The following is a 16,668-nucleotide window of genomic DNA, read 5'->3' on the forward strand; positions in this document are numbered from 1 at the left end:
TGGCTCCACCAAAACTGCCTCCGTCATTCCTGCAATTTGTGTAAATTGCAGAAAGACTTTTAACCGATTAAAAAGAATAGCGTCATATCGCCTTTCTTTTAACCTCCCTCGTAAGATTAATATTATTTGCCATTTTGCCCTTATTAGACAGTTGACTTAGAGACACAGAGGGGTAAAACGTGCAACAACGGTGCCCCTGCTGGAATTTGATCTGTGGATGTTGTGGTTATGTGGTTTGTTTGTGTGTGTGTGTGTGTGTGTGTGTGTGTGTGTGTGTGTGTGTGTGTGTGTGTGTGTGTGTGTGTGAGAGACAGTAAACAGTACTAAAAAAGAAAGGGGGAAAGAAAAATGCATCTCCAGACAACAGATGACCATACTTACATTTTTCCATCATTACTGTGCTCATTTATATTTTTTAAATAGCTTACAGTTGATTTTGTTCTTTTATCATCATTTCATTTTGTTTTCTTCTTGGATTTATAATTCTACATCTACTTTAGTAATTTCTTCAAAAAACGGTATCTTACTCAATGTACATCCATATGTTTTTACCTTGTTTTTTTAATTTTTATTATTATGTAAGTGTTGCTCTTTTTAAACTATACTTATTAGAATCATTGACATGATTAGTGCAACCTGGTATTCAGCCAAAGTGTGTATTACACCTGTCAGCCTACGTATGTCATGTCTGTCACATTTTGCATCTCATATAGACGTGAAAAACAACCTGCTTTAGGATTAGGCACCAAAACCACTTGATTAGGGTTAGAAATAGATCATGGCTGGTATTGACGTTTGTTATTTTACCTAAGTAACATTACGTACGTCATTAATGTACTTTACAAGTTGTGTAAGTAACTTACTTACGTTACCTAAAAGAATATTTATGTCGACTTTGGCTTCGTCACAGACTTAAACAACCGTCTCCCGGATGAAAGTCAAGTGTTTGTTCGATTTAACCAACCCTGATTTCCTCCCTTTATCACTTGCACTTCATCACATGACCTCCCTCTCCTACCGTGTTCTCACATGCATGTGTTTTTCACTCTCAGGTGAGGCAAAACATGACACCGACACGACACTGTAGTTGACTGACGAGTGTATTGCATGGTGTGATACTAGACAGATTAAAGTCTACATCGTGACGAGAGGGTCAGCTTGAAAGAAGCCCTCCTGCTGCCAGCACCAGATGTACAGCAGGAAAGCAGAGGGTCGCATGCTGCTGAAAGACGTTAGGGGCACTGACTTATGGATATGAAGTTTCAGGTAAAGACATCGTCGTCTAAACTACAGCTTGTCTTGATGTAATCTGGTCAGGTAACAGAAGTGTGTACACACAGCTAAATGATCATAGTGAAAGAGTCTGGTGAGAACATATGTAAATTTCAGTGTGCATCCCTGCTGAGGGGCACGGCCGAGCCTTCAAACAGCCAAAGAAGTTGACTCTTTTATGAGTTTCAGAAAAAAAGAGATATATTCTCGAATACTCGCTGCTGTATAAAGAAAAAACAATACATGAAACAAAGATCATGGGATGAGGTGTATTTCGTTGAGGGTGATTCAAGGGTCTCTCATAAGAAGATAAATCAATAAATTGTGAATGAGGGAAACACATTTCACATTTAATCATTGCTGATGGACCAGGAATTACAGGTTGCGAGGCTATGCGGGCCCCTACACTGCCTCTCCCAGACTGCGAGGAATTTACATCTCCTACAAAAAACACAAAATGGGGGTGGAAACGAGATGCTTGACATCTACTGAATTTGCCCTGGATAACAGACAGCTTAGCATTGTCTTGTATGTATACACAACAGAATGAAAGAGAAAACAATGCCGTGTGTCTCTGGTGGTGTTGTCACAAGGCTTGTTTGGTCTTACCTGCTCCCATTTCACAAATGCTGTCTGTCATCTGTGCTTGTCTGCTCTAATATTTGATCCCTCCTTTTCACAAAGGAGACTGAACTGCTCCGACGCACGACTGTGCTCCTCCCCTCAGGAAGGTCTTGTGTCTCGACATGGTGCCACAGACTTGTTAAACTCCACACGTGTTTTGTTGGCATAATTACAATATCACAGCACCACGTAATGCCTGGATGTGTGCTGCGAGTTTGCCCTTCCATCTTAACTCAAAGCACAAACACACCGCCCATGCTGTCAAACCAACCCCCGAGTCATCCTGTCAGAGTGAATACCGGCTGCCAGCCTGCCAGGCAGCCCCACCAAATTCCCAAACGGGAACCTCCCATCTGAAATGATCCTCCGGTCTTCAAAAGTCAGGAGAGGACACAACCTAAGCTACTCTGTGCAGGTAGCTGCTATTATAAATTTTACAAGTGCTGCTCCTGCGGAAAAAAAAAAACCTTCACTGCATGACAAGGAAAGATTGTTTGGCAGTAAAACTCTGCTCAGACACCACAACTGATGTTCGGATGGTTTATGAATGGGTTTGCTTTTCGTGGGGCAAGAGGCCAGCTCCAGTGTACTGCAGTCTTTACCAGACAAGGTGTAATACAAATCATAAGAATTGGAGTTTTAATTTATTAGAACGGAAAAAGTATCTCAGACTTATGCTTTGAAGATTACTGTACACCAACAGACACTTAAAGTGTGCTCATTAAGCATCCTCTTCTTTCAAACAATGTGTCAGTGTTTTTCTCATATTCTGCAAGATCCAACAGCAGGAGGCCGGATTAATCTTGTCTTAACTGAAGATGAAAAATAAATCAATATTGGTTTTGAGTTCTGATACTATGTATCACAGCATGAACCATCTATTTAGTCTGCAATACTTGACAGGAGCTTTTGAAATTTAAGATTTTTTTTTCACTGCAGCTTGTGATACAACTTTTAAGAGGTTGAAAATCAAAAGCAGAAAACAGGGATCAATATCAATGAGTGCCTTCAAAATCTTTGGCAGAGTATTTAGTATATGCCGTCTTGCTACATACAAATTAAATCTAATCCTGAGATATTATTGAGACAAGGATGAAAGGGGGACAAAATACAGAAAGATCAGTGCCCTGCAATGAGGGGAATACTGGGAATTAGCATTTTAACTATAGGAAATATTGTGTCACAGTGAGTCTGTGCAAAGCACCACTTGCTTCACTTAGTGCTGTATCAGCTGGTTTTGAGGTCCCATGTAATCCCCATGTTTATATTTTCTGTGTGACTTCCAGCTAGCATGTCTGTAGTTTCAGTTTGCCTGTTACTGGTGAACTGTGACGGACCCCTGAAAGCATAGTGTCAAATGAACCCCAGTGATCCATGATAACAATAAATACTGCTTATCTTTGGCATTGAGACTCAGCCAAGTACATCTTCTGATGTGTCGCAAATGCTTTGATTATTATTCACTGTGTGATACGTCTCTGTGCTGTATGATGTCTGTCCATGTGCAGGGCTCCTGACACTGTGGACTGAGCTGTTACCTTGCTGCATTAATCCCTGTTCATGTCTTATCGTTGTGTGTTCTTTTCGCCTAATATTGGTTTTAATCCCTTTCATTTTGTTGAAATATTTATTTTTAATAGCTTCATCGTTTCAAGTCTGTCTTTTAATTATATTTAATGTTGTGATCCACTTTGGTCAACTTATACTAAAAAAAAAATTGCTTTACGAATGAAATGATATGACTAAAAAACTAATTCCTTATCAAATAAAATGAGATACATGCTGTATTTTTTGGAGATACTGTCTATTAATCTGACGAAAAGACCCAAACCAGCAACAAACAGCAGTTGAATCATTCCTCTGTTGCACAAACCTTCACTGTTGCACAAAAACTGTTAAAAACACATCAGTGAAACATTGTTCCACAATGGGACATGTCTCCTAAACAAGATGAATGTGGGCACTGTGCTTTTATCCGGCTCCATTCCACATATGAGATCCTCCTGCCATAAACCCTCACGAGCGCATTGCTACACAATACACACTGTTTACTCCTGTTTGAGCAGCATTTGCCAAAAGTTGCCATAATTTGTAAACATCAACACTCTAATGAGCATTTGAGATAGACTGGTATATTGTTGGGTTTGGCCTTGGCATGAGATTGAATATTAACTTTAAAAAAATGGTGTGTTCATTTCAAAAAGGTACCTACGGCATATGAGACAGAGATGAAGATGGAGATGTTGTGCCATGAAACGATGGACTCACCTGTCTGCGTAGGTCCCTGGTCTTTTTGGTCATTTTGTCAATGGCTGAGTTCAGTGGGTCTCCTTTCTCTTTCCTGCCAGTCTGTGAAAGAAAGAAAATCATTATTGCAGTTAGGATATATACCAAAACAATTGTATGTGTTTCACTACAAACAGTGCCCCTTGCAATACATTTCACAACGTGCAAGTGGCTATAAAAGAACACTTAAACTTGATACATATGCTGGCATGAATGTGTTTCTTAATTAGACTTGTGGTCAGTGAAAATAGGATTGAAACTGTGTGTAATGTTACGTAGCAACAAGCCTATGTGGCCAGTATCAATTCAGTTGTTACCAGTTCCCCTGTGTACAGCACTCCCATGAATGCCAACTCTTACTGGTGGCTTTAGGAGTGTGTAGACGACCAGGTGCTTCACCTGACACATGCAGAGTCACCAGCTGCTTCTTTTCACATGACAGTGGGGAGTTTCACTGGGCGAGCAGCAAAGAGCTTCTTGGCTTTTCTTACTCTCCAGTTAGATAACATAACAACCAAGCAGCAGGAGTCGCTGAAGTAGATCCTACGACAGCATCTCTCATTGTCTTCCATGCAAAAATTGTGTTCATTGAAAAGCCCGGCTCCACCTTCAGATTTTCCACCCGTGTGCTCTATTTACCACTTGCAAGTTCTACTGTTTTTACTCAGAAACCACAGAGATGTGACGGAGGATTTTTTAATTTTTTTTAATTTTTTTTTTTTACTACTCCACTAATTGCATTTCCACTTTTTATCTGACTTGGGATGGCAGCCTGGCCTCAAGGTTCAAAAGATGGTGTCAGTGTCTCGGAGTGAACCAGTTCTGCTCCAGGAAACATACTATACTCTGATCTTTGTGGAGAAATGAGTGAGAAAAGTCTGTCTTACGCAGTGGGAAGTAGTGAAAATCCTAATCACACTTCTATGAATGCACTGCTTATGAATGGACTTTTACTATGACTGGTATAGCCGTCACTACTGTGCCTATTGTCCACCAAGGGCTTGGGTGTCACAGCTGTTTTCTCACGGAAACGCCAGACAATGTTCTCATAATCATGTTTGGACATCGTCCAGAGTCGCCCTTTTACACATGCAGCAAACCACAGGAAACTGTGAATGTCAGATGCATTCTCATCCACTTAAAATACTCTGTCTGGCGGATGGTGACACCTGAGTAGAGCATGAAGAAGCCATGACAGAAACGTCATCAGCACGCCCACACACTCGCTGTGACTTCGAGCCTATTCACACATGGGCTCAATTGGACATTACACGGACATAATACCAGGGAGCTGGCACAGTCAAGTCTGTTTAATGCCCGGTGCAACTGATCAGACATTTGCGCTCTTACGTACAGTGATGTCTGGGTAAGTTCAGGGTTGCATGTGTGAAAGCCACTTTTGTTTCTATCAGAACACAACATGTGATTGATTGGCATGTCACGACTGTTTTGGGCAAAAAATGATACGTTAACAAACTTTTCCACATTTAAACCTCTCTCTCTAGTTAAATGAATAAAAGAATAAGCAACAAAATAAATAATATAAAATATATGCAGGCTGGCACATGGGGAAAGGGTATAATCCCTTTTAGAGGTGAATAATGTGCTACATTGACTGCCAACTCTCCCTCACTTCCTCTCAATCAGCTGCAGCATCAAGTCGAACGCTACCACATTTCAAACTGAATGTCAATAGATAATTATTCATGCAGATAACAGTGTCCCTTTATTTTGATAGCTGACAAAAGAGTGGAACCCTGCTCTGTTGTTTAAGGATGTTATGATTCATGCTGTCTGCAAAGAAGTTTACAAAACCTTCATATAGCTTTTGCTGCTCTTATTAGAATATCTTCCTGAGTAAAAAAAGGAAAAAAGGAAGCAGGATGATCAACAGATTGTACGACACAGTCATCTTCTGTCAAAGCAATACCAGCATACAAAATTATTTGTATCGTTGCCAGGCAACCATCTGACAGTTCTGCCCAGCATGGCATGAAGGCGAACAACCAAATTGCTTATCAGCCTTTGCAGAAAAACATACACCTGGTGACATGGATTCTCATTCATCCATGTCTGCTTCAAAAACAATTTCTTGAGATGCACTGACCACTCCAGAACAACAGGGCGTAAGTAAAAGGGCTATTTAGTCATTATCCCGTTTAATGAGACTCCAAATGTGGTTGCTTATCTCTGTGTTGGTGCCTGATTGTCCTGCCCATTTGATAATTAAGTGGAACAAGAATGCTTCGTATCTATATGTCACAGAGAACTAAATCAACCCCCGTCAAACACACATGATAAACTCACCCCCAGGTTAACACTGAGTGGTAAAAATGACTGTTTCCACATTGGGTATGAATATGCCCCATGTTACAGAGAATAGAGAGACTGTGAACTGTGTTATGGCGCATCTATCAGGGAACACTTTCTTTTCTCCTGTCTCACAAAAAGACTTGCCATTCAGGAAGATACCAACTTGAGAACAAACAGCCTTCATCTTTTAGTATTGTTTCCCATTTTGAATTTGTCGCACTGCAAGCTCACATGCGAGTTCACATGTTTGCAAGGTCACTGATGCAGTATGTGAAAGTACTGCTCAATGAAAAGAGCCTGGAGTTGTAAAAACAGATACGATTTCCTTTTCTGTCTAATGTGTCGCTGGCTTGCCCTTGGCCAAGGCTCATATAGCAAGACTTCTTGCTCATAGATGTTAAACATTTTGAAGTCATTTGTCTCCGAGCTCGTATAGTTAGTCACCCCCTCTTCTAATAGCAATCACACAATGCAGTCATTTCTCATGCACCAAAGTGAAAGGGAGAAAACTGGCATATAATTTGAACAATATAGCTGAGATCCACTTTCATATTCAGCAGAAGAACACCCACCTGACCCCGACCTGAATGGCGGCCCTGTGTGCATGTGGTTGTACTCTATCTGCAAGTCTTATTCTGAATTATACAGACAACGGCTCTCCGTGAGTTCACTGATTGACACGGGGAGGTGAGGGGGGTGGGGGCGGAGGGGGGGATGAGGATAGCATTCAGATGCCTTCCATTATGTGTAACACACTCATACAAGCACTCACAACTTTGATGTTCATGCACAGACAAGCTCTTCCATGCCACAGCAGATGACATGACAACATTAATCATTGTGTTGCCTAAAGAGCCTAATGTGTCATTAAGGGACGCACCGGATTACATATGCTTCCCACCCAAAACAAAGAGGGACTTAACTGCAACCTTCCTGAGGACAAACCAAACATATTCACAGGATGTATGTCCAACAACCTTGATTAAAACAGACAATGGTCAAGCTATAGATAGCATAACTTGTCTTAATATTCATGTGATGAATAGACGAACTGGTAAACCCTGCCTTTTGTTGTTGTTTTTCGAGATTCGGTAATCCAAACTGTTTTATTTCTCAAAACCCAAAACTCTTTCATCTGAGCTAAAAGAGATTAAAACAGCACATTGATGTCAGACCAAAGGGACAAAACCCAGCACCTGCTATTTTGAGCTCTTATTGACAAATGAACAGTCGTTCTTGTTGTGTATAATTTGTAATAACTTCATTTTGCCAGCTTTAATCTTTGGGATCAATGTAGCACGCTTTAGGCAGTTATAGTAAGTGAAGAAGACTACCATTACTAAAAATATGCTGCCCTTACACTGTAATTATTCTTCAGTTTTGATATGTCAAAGCGCCTTTAATATGAAATGAAAAACATATTGCTCATGTTGGTTTTGTTTCCGCAAAACATAAAACACCCAATTAAAAACCCTACGCATGAATCCCCCATCACAAACTTCCTATACAAGGCAGTATGCGATGATGAATCATAGGTTAGTCAATGTGTCAGGCTCATATTCTATCAAAACTGTGGTCTTTGATATGTGCGTGCACATGTGTGTGAGAAATAAACTGAGTCACATTCATGTATTTATGAGCCGACAGCGTTTATCTGGAAATTTGACTTTTCTCCATTCCCTTCCAGGTGTGCCATGGATGAGTATGCATCTGTGCTCTCCAATTCATTGCCATTAAAAGCTTGACAATACGGCTGGCTGTTGATTCAATTGTGTCCCATACAGCAACATTGATTGCTTAGTTTTTGACTGCCACATAATGGAATGTGCATGTTTGGTTCTCTGGTAAACACAATTCCCCATGCTGCTTTGCAGACAATGTTCCCAACTGTCCCCATCTGTTATTTTCCACCCCCTGGTGTGCTCTCATTCATTCTCTGCTGGGGAAAGGGAGACAGAGGAGGGGGCCTGAAAATAGGTGGTGTGTGGTGTAATGGAGGCAGTGGAAGTGGAGTTATTCTTGCCCACTCAGGAGATGGCTGGTGGATGGTGTGCGCTGGTGGTGAGGGCTGCGAGCGTTTCTGCTCTCTCAGGCCCTTTCAAAGTAAGTGTGTAAATGAACTGTGCACTGCAGCGCAAAGCCTTTCACTGCATTTCTGACCTCTATGATGGTGGAATGCGACATGTAGCATCCGTACTGTACTGTAAGTTGGTATGTTGGTTGTTGCTGGTTTTCTTTTTCTATTCTATTTTGAAAATACCTGGAAATAAAAAGTTAGGTTCAGATTTAAGTATTTTAATTATATCAAGTACATTGCACATGCATTTGTAGCTTAAAGTTTTTGGTGAAATTGGGAAACAATAGATTTTACATTGTGGCTCTTTGATTTCTTAATTCACACTGTTGTCCATGTTCAATTCATGGTATTTGTAAGAAATAGGTGAATAAATGTCCAATGCTTATTTTTCCGGCAACAAAGATATGGACACACTAAAAAAAATCAAGAGTTTCCTGATGCAGTCAAAAGAAAAGTTGACTGCATTCACTTATTAATTGTCCTAAATCTCTTTTGTTGTTTTGTTTTTCTCACCACTTCTTTGCACCTCCTTTGAAACTAATGCCATAAAATGACAATGGTAAAAAAAATTACAAAGCCGAGGGTTGATCCAAGAAATGTGGAATGAATCTTGTAATTCATAGGCAATAACATGGCAAATCAAAAGAATGGGCAGATGAATCAACGGGAAGAAAATAGAAGTGAGGTGGAGGGAGAGCATGAAGCGTTGTTTCTCATTGTCTCCCAAGATCAATGTGTTAAATGATATCAATTCCGGCTCCTTGTCAATTCAATTAGGCAGGAGCGAGAGGTACAATTACTGTCCAATGTGGTTACACTGTCTGCAGCAGGCTTAAAGGGAAAGAAAAGCTGATAACGAGAGGGTGAGAAAGTGTTTGTGTATGTCGAGCCGGGGGTGGGGGTGATAATAGTGGTAACATGTTGGTCGGGTTACCAGCAGATAATGTGTAGCTAGATCCTCATTAAGATAAGTTGCGCTCCCTCAGCTGGAGTGCCACAGATGGGCCAATTTGACTTGTTCTCATTAAGTGCAACTTAAAGAGGTGCAGCGGTGGCTATCAGCTAGTTTGATTACAGGATACTGAAAAAGAAAAACACGCTACAATGCCTGCGGCTACAAAAGATTCTTCTAGATGAGTAGTTCAGATTAGAATTCCTTTTTTCTCATTTTAAGTGAGATGACAAAGGGATATTGTACAGAAAGAGATGCAATAACATAATCTCATTAAATCCATTCTAAACTCCTGTGAAACTAATAGATATACAGTGCAGGCACAATGCAGGGCTGGAGAAAATAAGTATAAAATGTAATTTATAGAACAGTGTGTATGTGTCCATATGCTGTGTGGGCACACCCATTTCAACATGTCAGTTAGCTGAATATTGTTCTGGAGGGGTCAAAGTTGTAAATGAAAAGTTCAAATTACACAGAAAGATTATGTCTTTTTTTTTTTTTTTTTTTTTTTTTACCCTTCATCCATTATCTACACCTGGTGATGTGCAGGGTCATGAAGGGGATGCAATCTATTCCGGTCACTATTGTATCACTAGGCTAACACATACAGACAACAATTCACACTCACATTCACACCACAGGCAATTTCGAGTCAATAATTCACATACATGGCTCCAAAAAAAAAAAAAAAAAGGGAGAGAAAAGTGGAGCATCAGGTTTCCTACTGATGTTCCAGTTTTCTCCCCGTTTCATTCATCGGGACAACATGTACAGTTGTCGGTAATAAAGCATTTGAAACATCGAGATAGCCAAAATATGGAGCACAGCTGTTGTCATTAACCTGGAGCCTCGTCATATTTTTGCCAAGAAATAAGGATGTCTACCCTACAGCTTAATGCATGTTGACTGTGAGGCAGTTTTGTTGTTGGCCAGCTGAAAAGAAAGTGAAGAAGAAGCTGTAGTCATTTTCATATTCTTCAGACATATCGCTGTGGACAGAGATTTCTACATATGGATGACCAGGAAATTCTAATGTCAGATACAGATGATTTTCGTACGCAAACTGTTTCAAAATGTGGACAGCTTAATGGTGACATGGCCTGAAACATTTTGTTGTTTTGTATGTTGGTAGTTTTTATTTGAGCTGGAGTCAGAAATGTTGTCTTTTGAAAAGCTTTAAACTAAGAAAATGACTAACTCAAATTAAACAAACAAAAATGTTAGTCCAGTATTTAAAATGAAATAGACAAAAAAACAAACAAAAAAAATACTTATTGTCAATAACTTTTTTAACCTATACACACACACGAGGTAATAACGCAAAGATCCTCCTCTTTTTTAACCGCTAATAGCATCAATCACTAGGCTGATCTGGAAAGAAGGTGTGGTATTGTGTTATTTGTGTTACCAGCACTGCAGATCGGTGAACAGCATCATGCTTTGTGACTATCACAGATACGTTTCTTTTTATGCTGCAATTTCGGGTGAAATAATACTGAGAAGTTTAAAAGATGAAAAACATATAGGCTTTGATTAATACAGTGGATGAGTTGCGTAATCTTTAACTAATGTCTTCAAAGGCATGTTTAGTGTCTGAACACCAGACCTTTGGTTTTATTAATGAGGTTTAATGAAAGTGATAATGACCTAAGGCAGCCGCTCTCGGTCCTTGAATTCCTGGTGAACTACATGTCATTCATTATCCTTTATGTTTCGCTTATAGTACACATCAGTTACAATTTTCAGGAAGGTCTACAGAATGCCAAAGTAGCCTTTACAATTACAATTAGATGTAATTACAATTAAACTCATGACAAACTAATTTTATCACAAACAATGAAAAAACTTGAATTGTATTCATCACATATTGATTAAAAGGTTGGTTAGTCAATGACCAATGATTGAATTTTAAATCAAACACATTCTGTCATGTTTTTACAGAGCAAGCAATGATATATGAGCATGTCATTGACCATACAGTACAAAATAAATATCTAAATATTGGCTCATTTCATCATTTATTATTATTATTATTATTATTATTAAAAAGCCATTGACTTGTTCATTGATAGCAGCTCACACACATATACACTACTAAAACCTAAATTCTGCGATGGGACAATGGATGAGTATGCAGAGCTCCCGTTTGGAGCCTCAGGACGGCTAATACACTCTTGACCTCCCATGTGCTGCGTATACGAGAGCTTCACGTCTTTTCTCCTCTCACATGGTTGCTCATAGTATCCATAACAGCGCTCTTTGAGCCTGGCAGTCTCATGTCAGTTACAGTTAATGCAGCCGAGACCGGCGCTGCCTGAGGAAGAGCCGGAGAGCCTTCTGGCAGAAACCCTCTTATGTTTAATGGCTGATGCTGTTTGCTTACTCCTATCATTACACTGGCTCATGTTTAGACTGTGGGCCTGTCACTGGCTATTAGCATCTGTGGTCAAGTATGCTGCATGAGAGGAAGCATCTGGCTTACCATCAAGCACATCGTAAGTATGAAATAACCCGTTTGTTTAAGATGGACTATAAACAGAATGAAATATTGAAACCCTGCGTGCATAGATATATTGTATGGATAATTGTTAGATTGATGCAGAACAAAATCAAAATCCTAAATTGTAAAAATTAAGAAAGAAGAATAAACACATATGCACAAATACTTTTCGAGCAAAGTTCTCCGATCGGTTGAATGCACTATACGATTGTTACCATTAATGCATATTCTAACCAACATTTGTAAAATGTTTTATTGCTATTATTGTGTGCATTTTTGCCTTTGCCTAGTAAAAAGACACGCACAGTGAGAGAAATGAGGAGCCACAGCTGGAATCAAACAGACAACATTACGATAGTACACAAACCTAAAGGATATGACAACATCCCTCTATTTGATACTGTTAGAGAGCTTTTTATATAAGAGTACTCATTTCAACAAGTGCAAAAATAATAATTCAACTTTACATAAATTAATGAAACAAAACACAAACTGCAGCAAAGACAGAGGAGAGGGCAGAAACTGAGAAAACTAGAATTACCGCCTCGTGGTTGTACTGCATGCCTCCAGCAGCCAGTCAAGTTGTAATTTAAATACATTTTCTCAAGCCATTCCTGAGATAATTCGCTCACAAAAATTAGATGGACAGACCACCTGAACACATAATGCCTCCAGCCACGGCTGTCTTATGCGAGAAGGCTTAAAGACTGAAAAAAAGCTTATAATTAATTAATGTGTCGCACCTGGAAAAAGGTTTTGAGTTCATTAATGGTAACCAGTTATAGAAAATGTAGACCTCTTATGGCCTTTTCACATAATAAGAGACCATTAGGACTTAATCATCCATTTCCCTTTAGTCTGACACAATGACACTACGAAGCTGTAAACTATCAACCCTCCATTTTCCTGTTTTTCTGTCAGTAAACTGAACAAGCACGAAGACAAACTTGGAGTTAGCTCGGGAATTCAACATGGATTGTTGAGGACTCTGAAGTCCATAAATTACTCGTGGCATCCTTGGAAGAGGTACCCAATTTGAAAAGATAATCAGCTTTTGTATAGTGTCTAAAAAGGTTGGCGAACACCTTTCTGAACATACACTGTGAACTGTCCAGAAAAAAACAAATATGTTATTGCCCTGCCTTGGTATTCACTACGTTGTTGATTTACTGATCCTTTCATAGTTCGTGTGCTCTTAAAAAACAAGCAAAAAGAATGGAAGCGTGAACGGAATAGGGGAGTTTAAATATTAAGTTTGCTGGACTGTAAGTCAAGATTTTAGGTGCATAGTTTCGAGAGAATAAGAAAAGGAGTGAGGGGAAATGTCTGGTTATCAGACAGAAAAAGAGAGCAGGGAATAAAAAAAAGTCTGGTCCTGCAGCAGCAGTATGGGGAGCTAGAGCAATGCTGCCTGCAGCCTCCCTGAACTGAATAGCAAGTAGTTTGCGAGGGAGGGACTGAAGGAAGGGCAGCAGGAGAGAAGAGAAGCGAGGGAGGGAGAGGCTGAGAATAGGTTAGAGGGTGAGAAAATAAGAGAGCGGTGTGATATCTGTGAAAGCAGAGCTGTGGTAAAGAGAAAAAAAATGCGAGTCAATGGGGTGAGAAGAAGGTTTGAGTATCATTGATGTACTTTTGTTTCACCGCAGAGCTGTAAAAGTCAATTCATCACATACACACACTCCCTTGCCAGTACATGCATACACCGCTATGACGCGGCTGCCTGTGGTCACGTGGGACCGGTTTGGAAAAGACTGAGGCTTTGATGAAAGTCACACGCTACAGCTTGGGTAGAACACCTGAGACAGCGCTACTGTAGGTCAATCCAATTCGAGGACCTGTTCTTAATACCAGAAGACATAAACCTATTTCATCATCATTTTATCTCTCCTGCATTGCATCATTCTATTCTCCTCCCCTCCTTCGTGGATCAGACTGAACGATGGCGTGTTATGAATTAGGGGGCACCAAATAATAATAATAATAATAACAATAATAATAACAATAATAATAATAATAATAACAATAATAATAATACAAATACTGTAAGGATCAACTGCTTGTTAACGCAAATATCTAATCAGCCAATCACATGGCGGCAACTCAATGCATTTAGGCATGTAGACATGGTCAAGATGATCTGCTGAAGTTCAAACTGAGCATCAGAATGGAGAAGAAAGGTGATTTAAGTGACTTTGAACGTGGCATGGCTGTTGGTGCCAGACGGGCTGGTCTGACTTTCATGCACAACCATCTCTAGGGTTTACAGATAATGGTCCGAAAAAGAGAAAATATCCAGTAAGCGGCAGTTATCTGGGTGAAAATGCCTTGTTGATAACAGACGTCAGAGGAGAATGGCCAGACTAGTTCGAGATGATAGAAAGGCAACAGTAACTCAAATAACCACTCGTTACAACCAAGGTATGCAGAAGACAATCTCTGGACGCACAACACGTCGAACCTTGAAGTAGATGGGCTGCAGCAGCAGAAGACACTCCGGTCAGCTAAGAAACGGAAACTGAGGCTACGATTCGCACGGGCTCACCAAAATTGGACAATAGGAAGATTGGAAAACCGTTGCCTGGTCTGATGAGTCTCAATTTCTGCTGCAACATTCAGATGGTCGGGTCAGGATTTGGCTTAAACAACATGAAAGAATGGGTCCATCCTGCCTTGTATCAACGGTTCAGGCTGGTGGTGGTGGTGGTGGTGTAATGGTGTGGGGGATATTTTCTTGGCCCACTTTCGGCCCTTGAGCATCGTTTAAAAGCCACAGCCTACCTGAGTATTGCTGCTGACCGTGTCCATCCCTTTATGACCACAGTTTACCATCTTCTGATGGCTACTTCCAGCAGGATAATGCGCCATATCACAAAGCTGAAATCATCTCAAACGGGTTTCTTGAACATGACAATGAGTTCACTGTACTCCAATGGCCTCCAAAGTCACCAGATCTCAATCCAGTAGAACCTTTGGGATGTCATGGAATGGGAGATTCGTATCATGGATGTGCAGCCGACAAATTTGCAGCAACTGCGTGATGCTATCATGTCAATATGGACCAAAATCTCTGAGGAATGTTTCCAGCACCTTGTTGAATATATGCCACGAAGAATTAACGCAGTTCTGAAGGCAAAAGGGGGTCCAACCCGGTACTAGCAAGGTGAACCTAGTAAAGTGGCCGGTGAGTGTATTTGGTTGTTAATAGTCTTTGAATTTTCAGTGTCATGTAAAGTTCAATCCAAATACAATTGTCTATGAAGTATGTAGAAACATACTGCATTCATGTAATTTAGCAAAAAAGCCAATGATAAAAATGTGCAGAGTCAAAGCAATAATGGAGCAAACTGTTGTGTCAAGACATTATCCACCTTCCCACTTGCCTCAGACTCCATCCCCTGCTTGCCTGATGGGCTCTTTCCACTCACTTTTTGCTGCTGTGAAACCCACCACTCTCTATGTGACCTTTTATCTATAGTGTGAAGAGCACAGGATTACAAGTCAGCGAGGTAGCTCCAGAAAACTGAAATGACTGACGAGAAAACAAGTTTTTCAGATGCAGGTGCATTTCGGTCCCGTTCCATCTTTCACACTGTGCCTCTCTCAAATGACATGTAATGGGGTAAGGAGGGTAGATGGGTTGGATGTGGTGGGTGCGTGACACAGGCACACAAACAAGATTAAACTCACATTATACACAACACGTGACCATTGAATGAATTCCCAAGAGCTGGCAGGCCTTTGCTATCATTGTAAAGGTGCTGGTTAGCGTGGACTATAGAGAATGATGTGTGCTTTTGCAAATCAGGACAATGATGACTCAAGCTGCTGCTCTGGGTGGGTTGTCGTTTCGAAGGTAGCACTAATCAGGGATTTAGGGTGGTTTGGATAAACGGGAACAAAATGGCCTCAGGTCTGAAAGCAAAATGGAGCCAGCAGTAGATCAAATAAAAACTTGCTAATGATAGCATGGTAACACCAATGTACAAACTGCCTATCGTGGCTGAGCCCACCGTGGAGACGATGGCTGTGTTCACAAACACAGATATGCCATACAGAGCTAGACAACAGGGTGTTGTTGCCTTGTTGTAATGATCCAGGGTGCAACAACTTCAAAGACTGCTGGAGCTGGCTGAACTGGTGAAATGATTATGTCTCCTACTATCCTTTCATGTGGGGATTGTCAATCCAGCCAGGCAGCGGTGCAAGCCACTAACAGAGTTGTTGCTGCTATTAGTTGTGAGGAATAAGGAACAGTAAAGCCACAGAATATCTGGACGTGATGTAAGTGCACTGCATGAGGATGGATCAGGGGATAGGACTCACTGTCATGGTCAGTGTTTGGGGATTGATGTCTTTTCAAAGGACATCTATTCTCTTCCTTAAGCCGACTTATGAAATGTATTCCTACAATGGCCACAGCTGTTGGTTCGCAACCACTATTTTCAGGAAATGACACGCAGACATAACCCTTGAAAATATTAGCTGTCATTTATCAAACTGTCTTAGATACGGCACAGATTCAAACACTCGGAGAGACATATGAACCTCTCTACGGCTGATTTATTAAACTGTCGCGCAACATCTAAATGAGCACTGATTTGATCACAGACTGATAAATTGATTCAGCTGTGGAAACAAGGA

General features: G+C 40.5%; 1 protein-coding gene across 1 annotated transcript in view; it reads right to left on the reverse strand.

Annotated features, from left to right (window-relative positions):
* Positions 1-16,668, reverse strand: part of ctnna2 (catenin (cadherin-associated protein), alpha 2) — a 307,282-nt gene that overhangs the window by 87,593 nt on the left and 203,021 nt on the right. The window contains exon 8 of the mRNA XM_069167248.1: positions 4,165-4,245. Coding sequence (XP_069023349.1) covers positions 4,165-4,245 — 81 coding nt within the window. The remainder of the gene's footprint in view (positions 1-4,164; positions 4,246-16,668) is intronic.

This window comes from Embiotoca jacksoni, unplaced genomic scaffold (assembly GCF_022577435.1).
Source record: "Embiotoca jacksoni isolate LCO1_2020_lvr unplaced genomic scaffold, fEmbJac1.0.p SCAF_4, whole genome shotgun sequence".
NCBI lineage: Eukaryota > Metazoa > Chordata > Actinopteri > Embiotocidae > Embiotoca > Embiotoca jacksoni.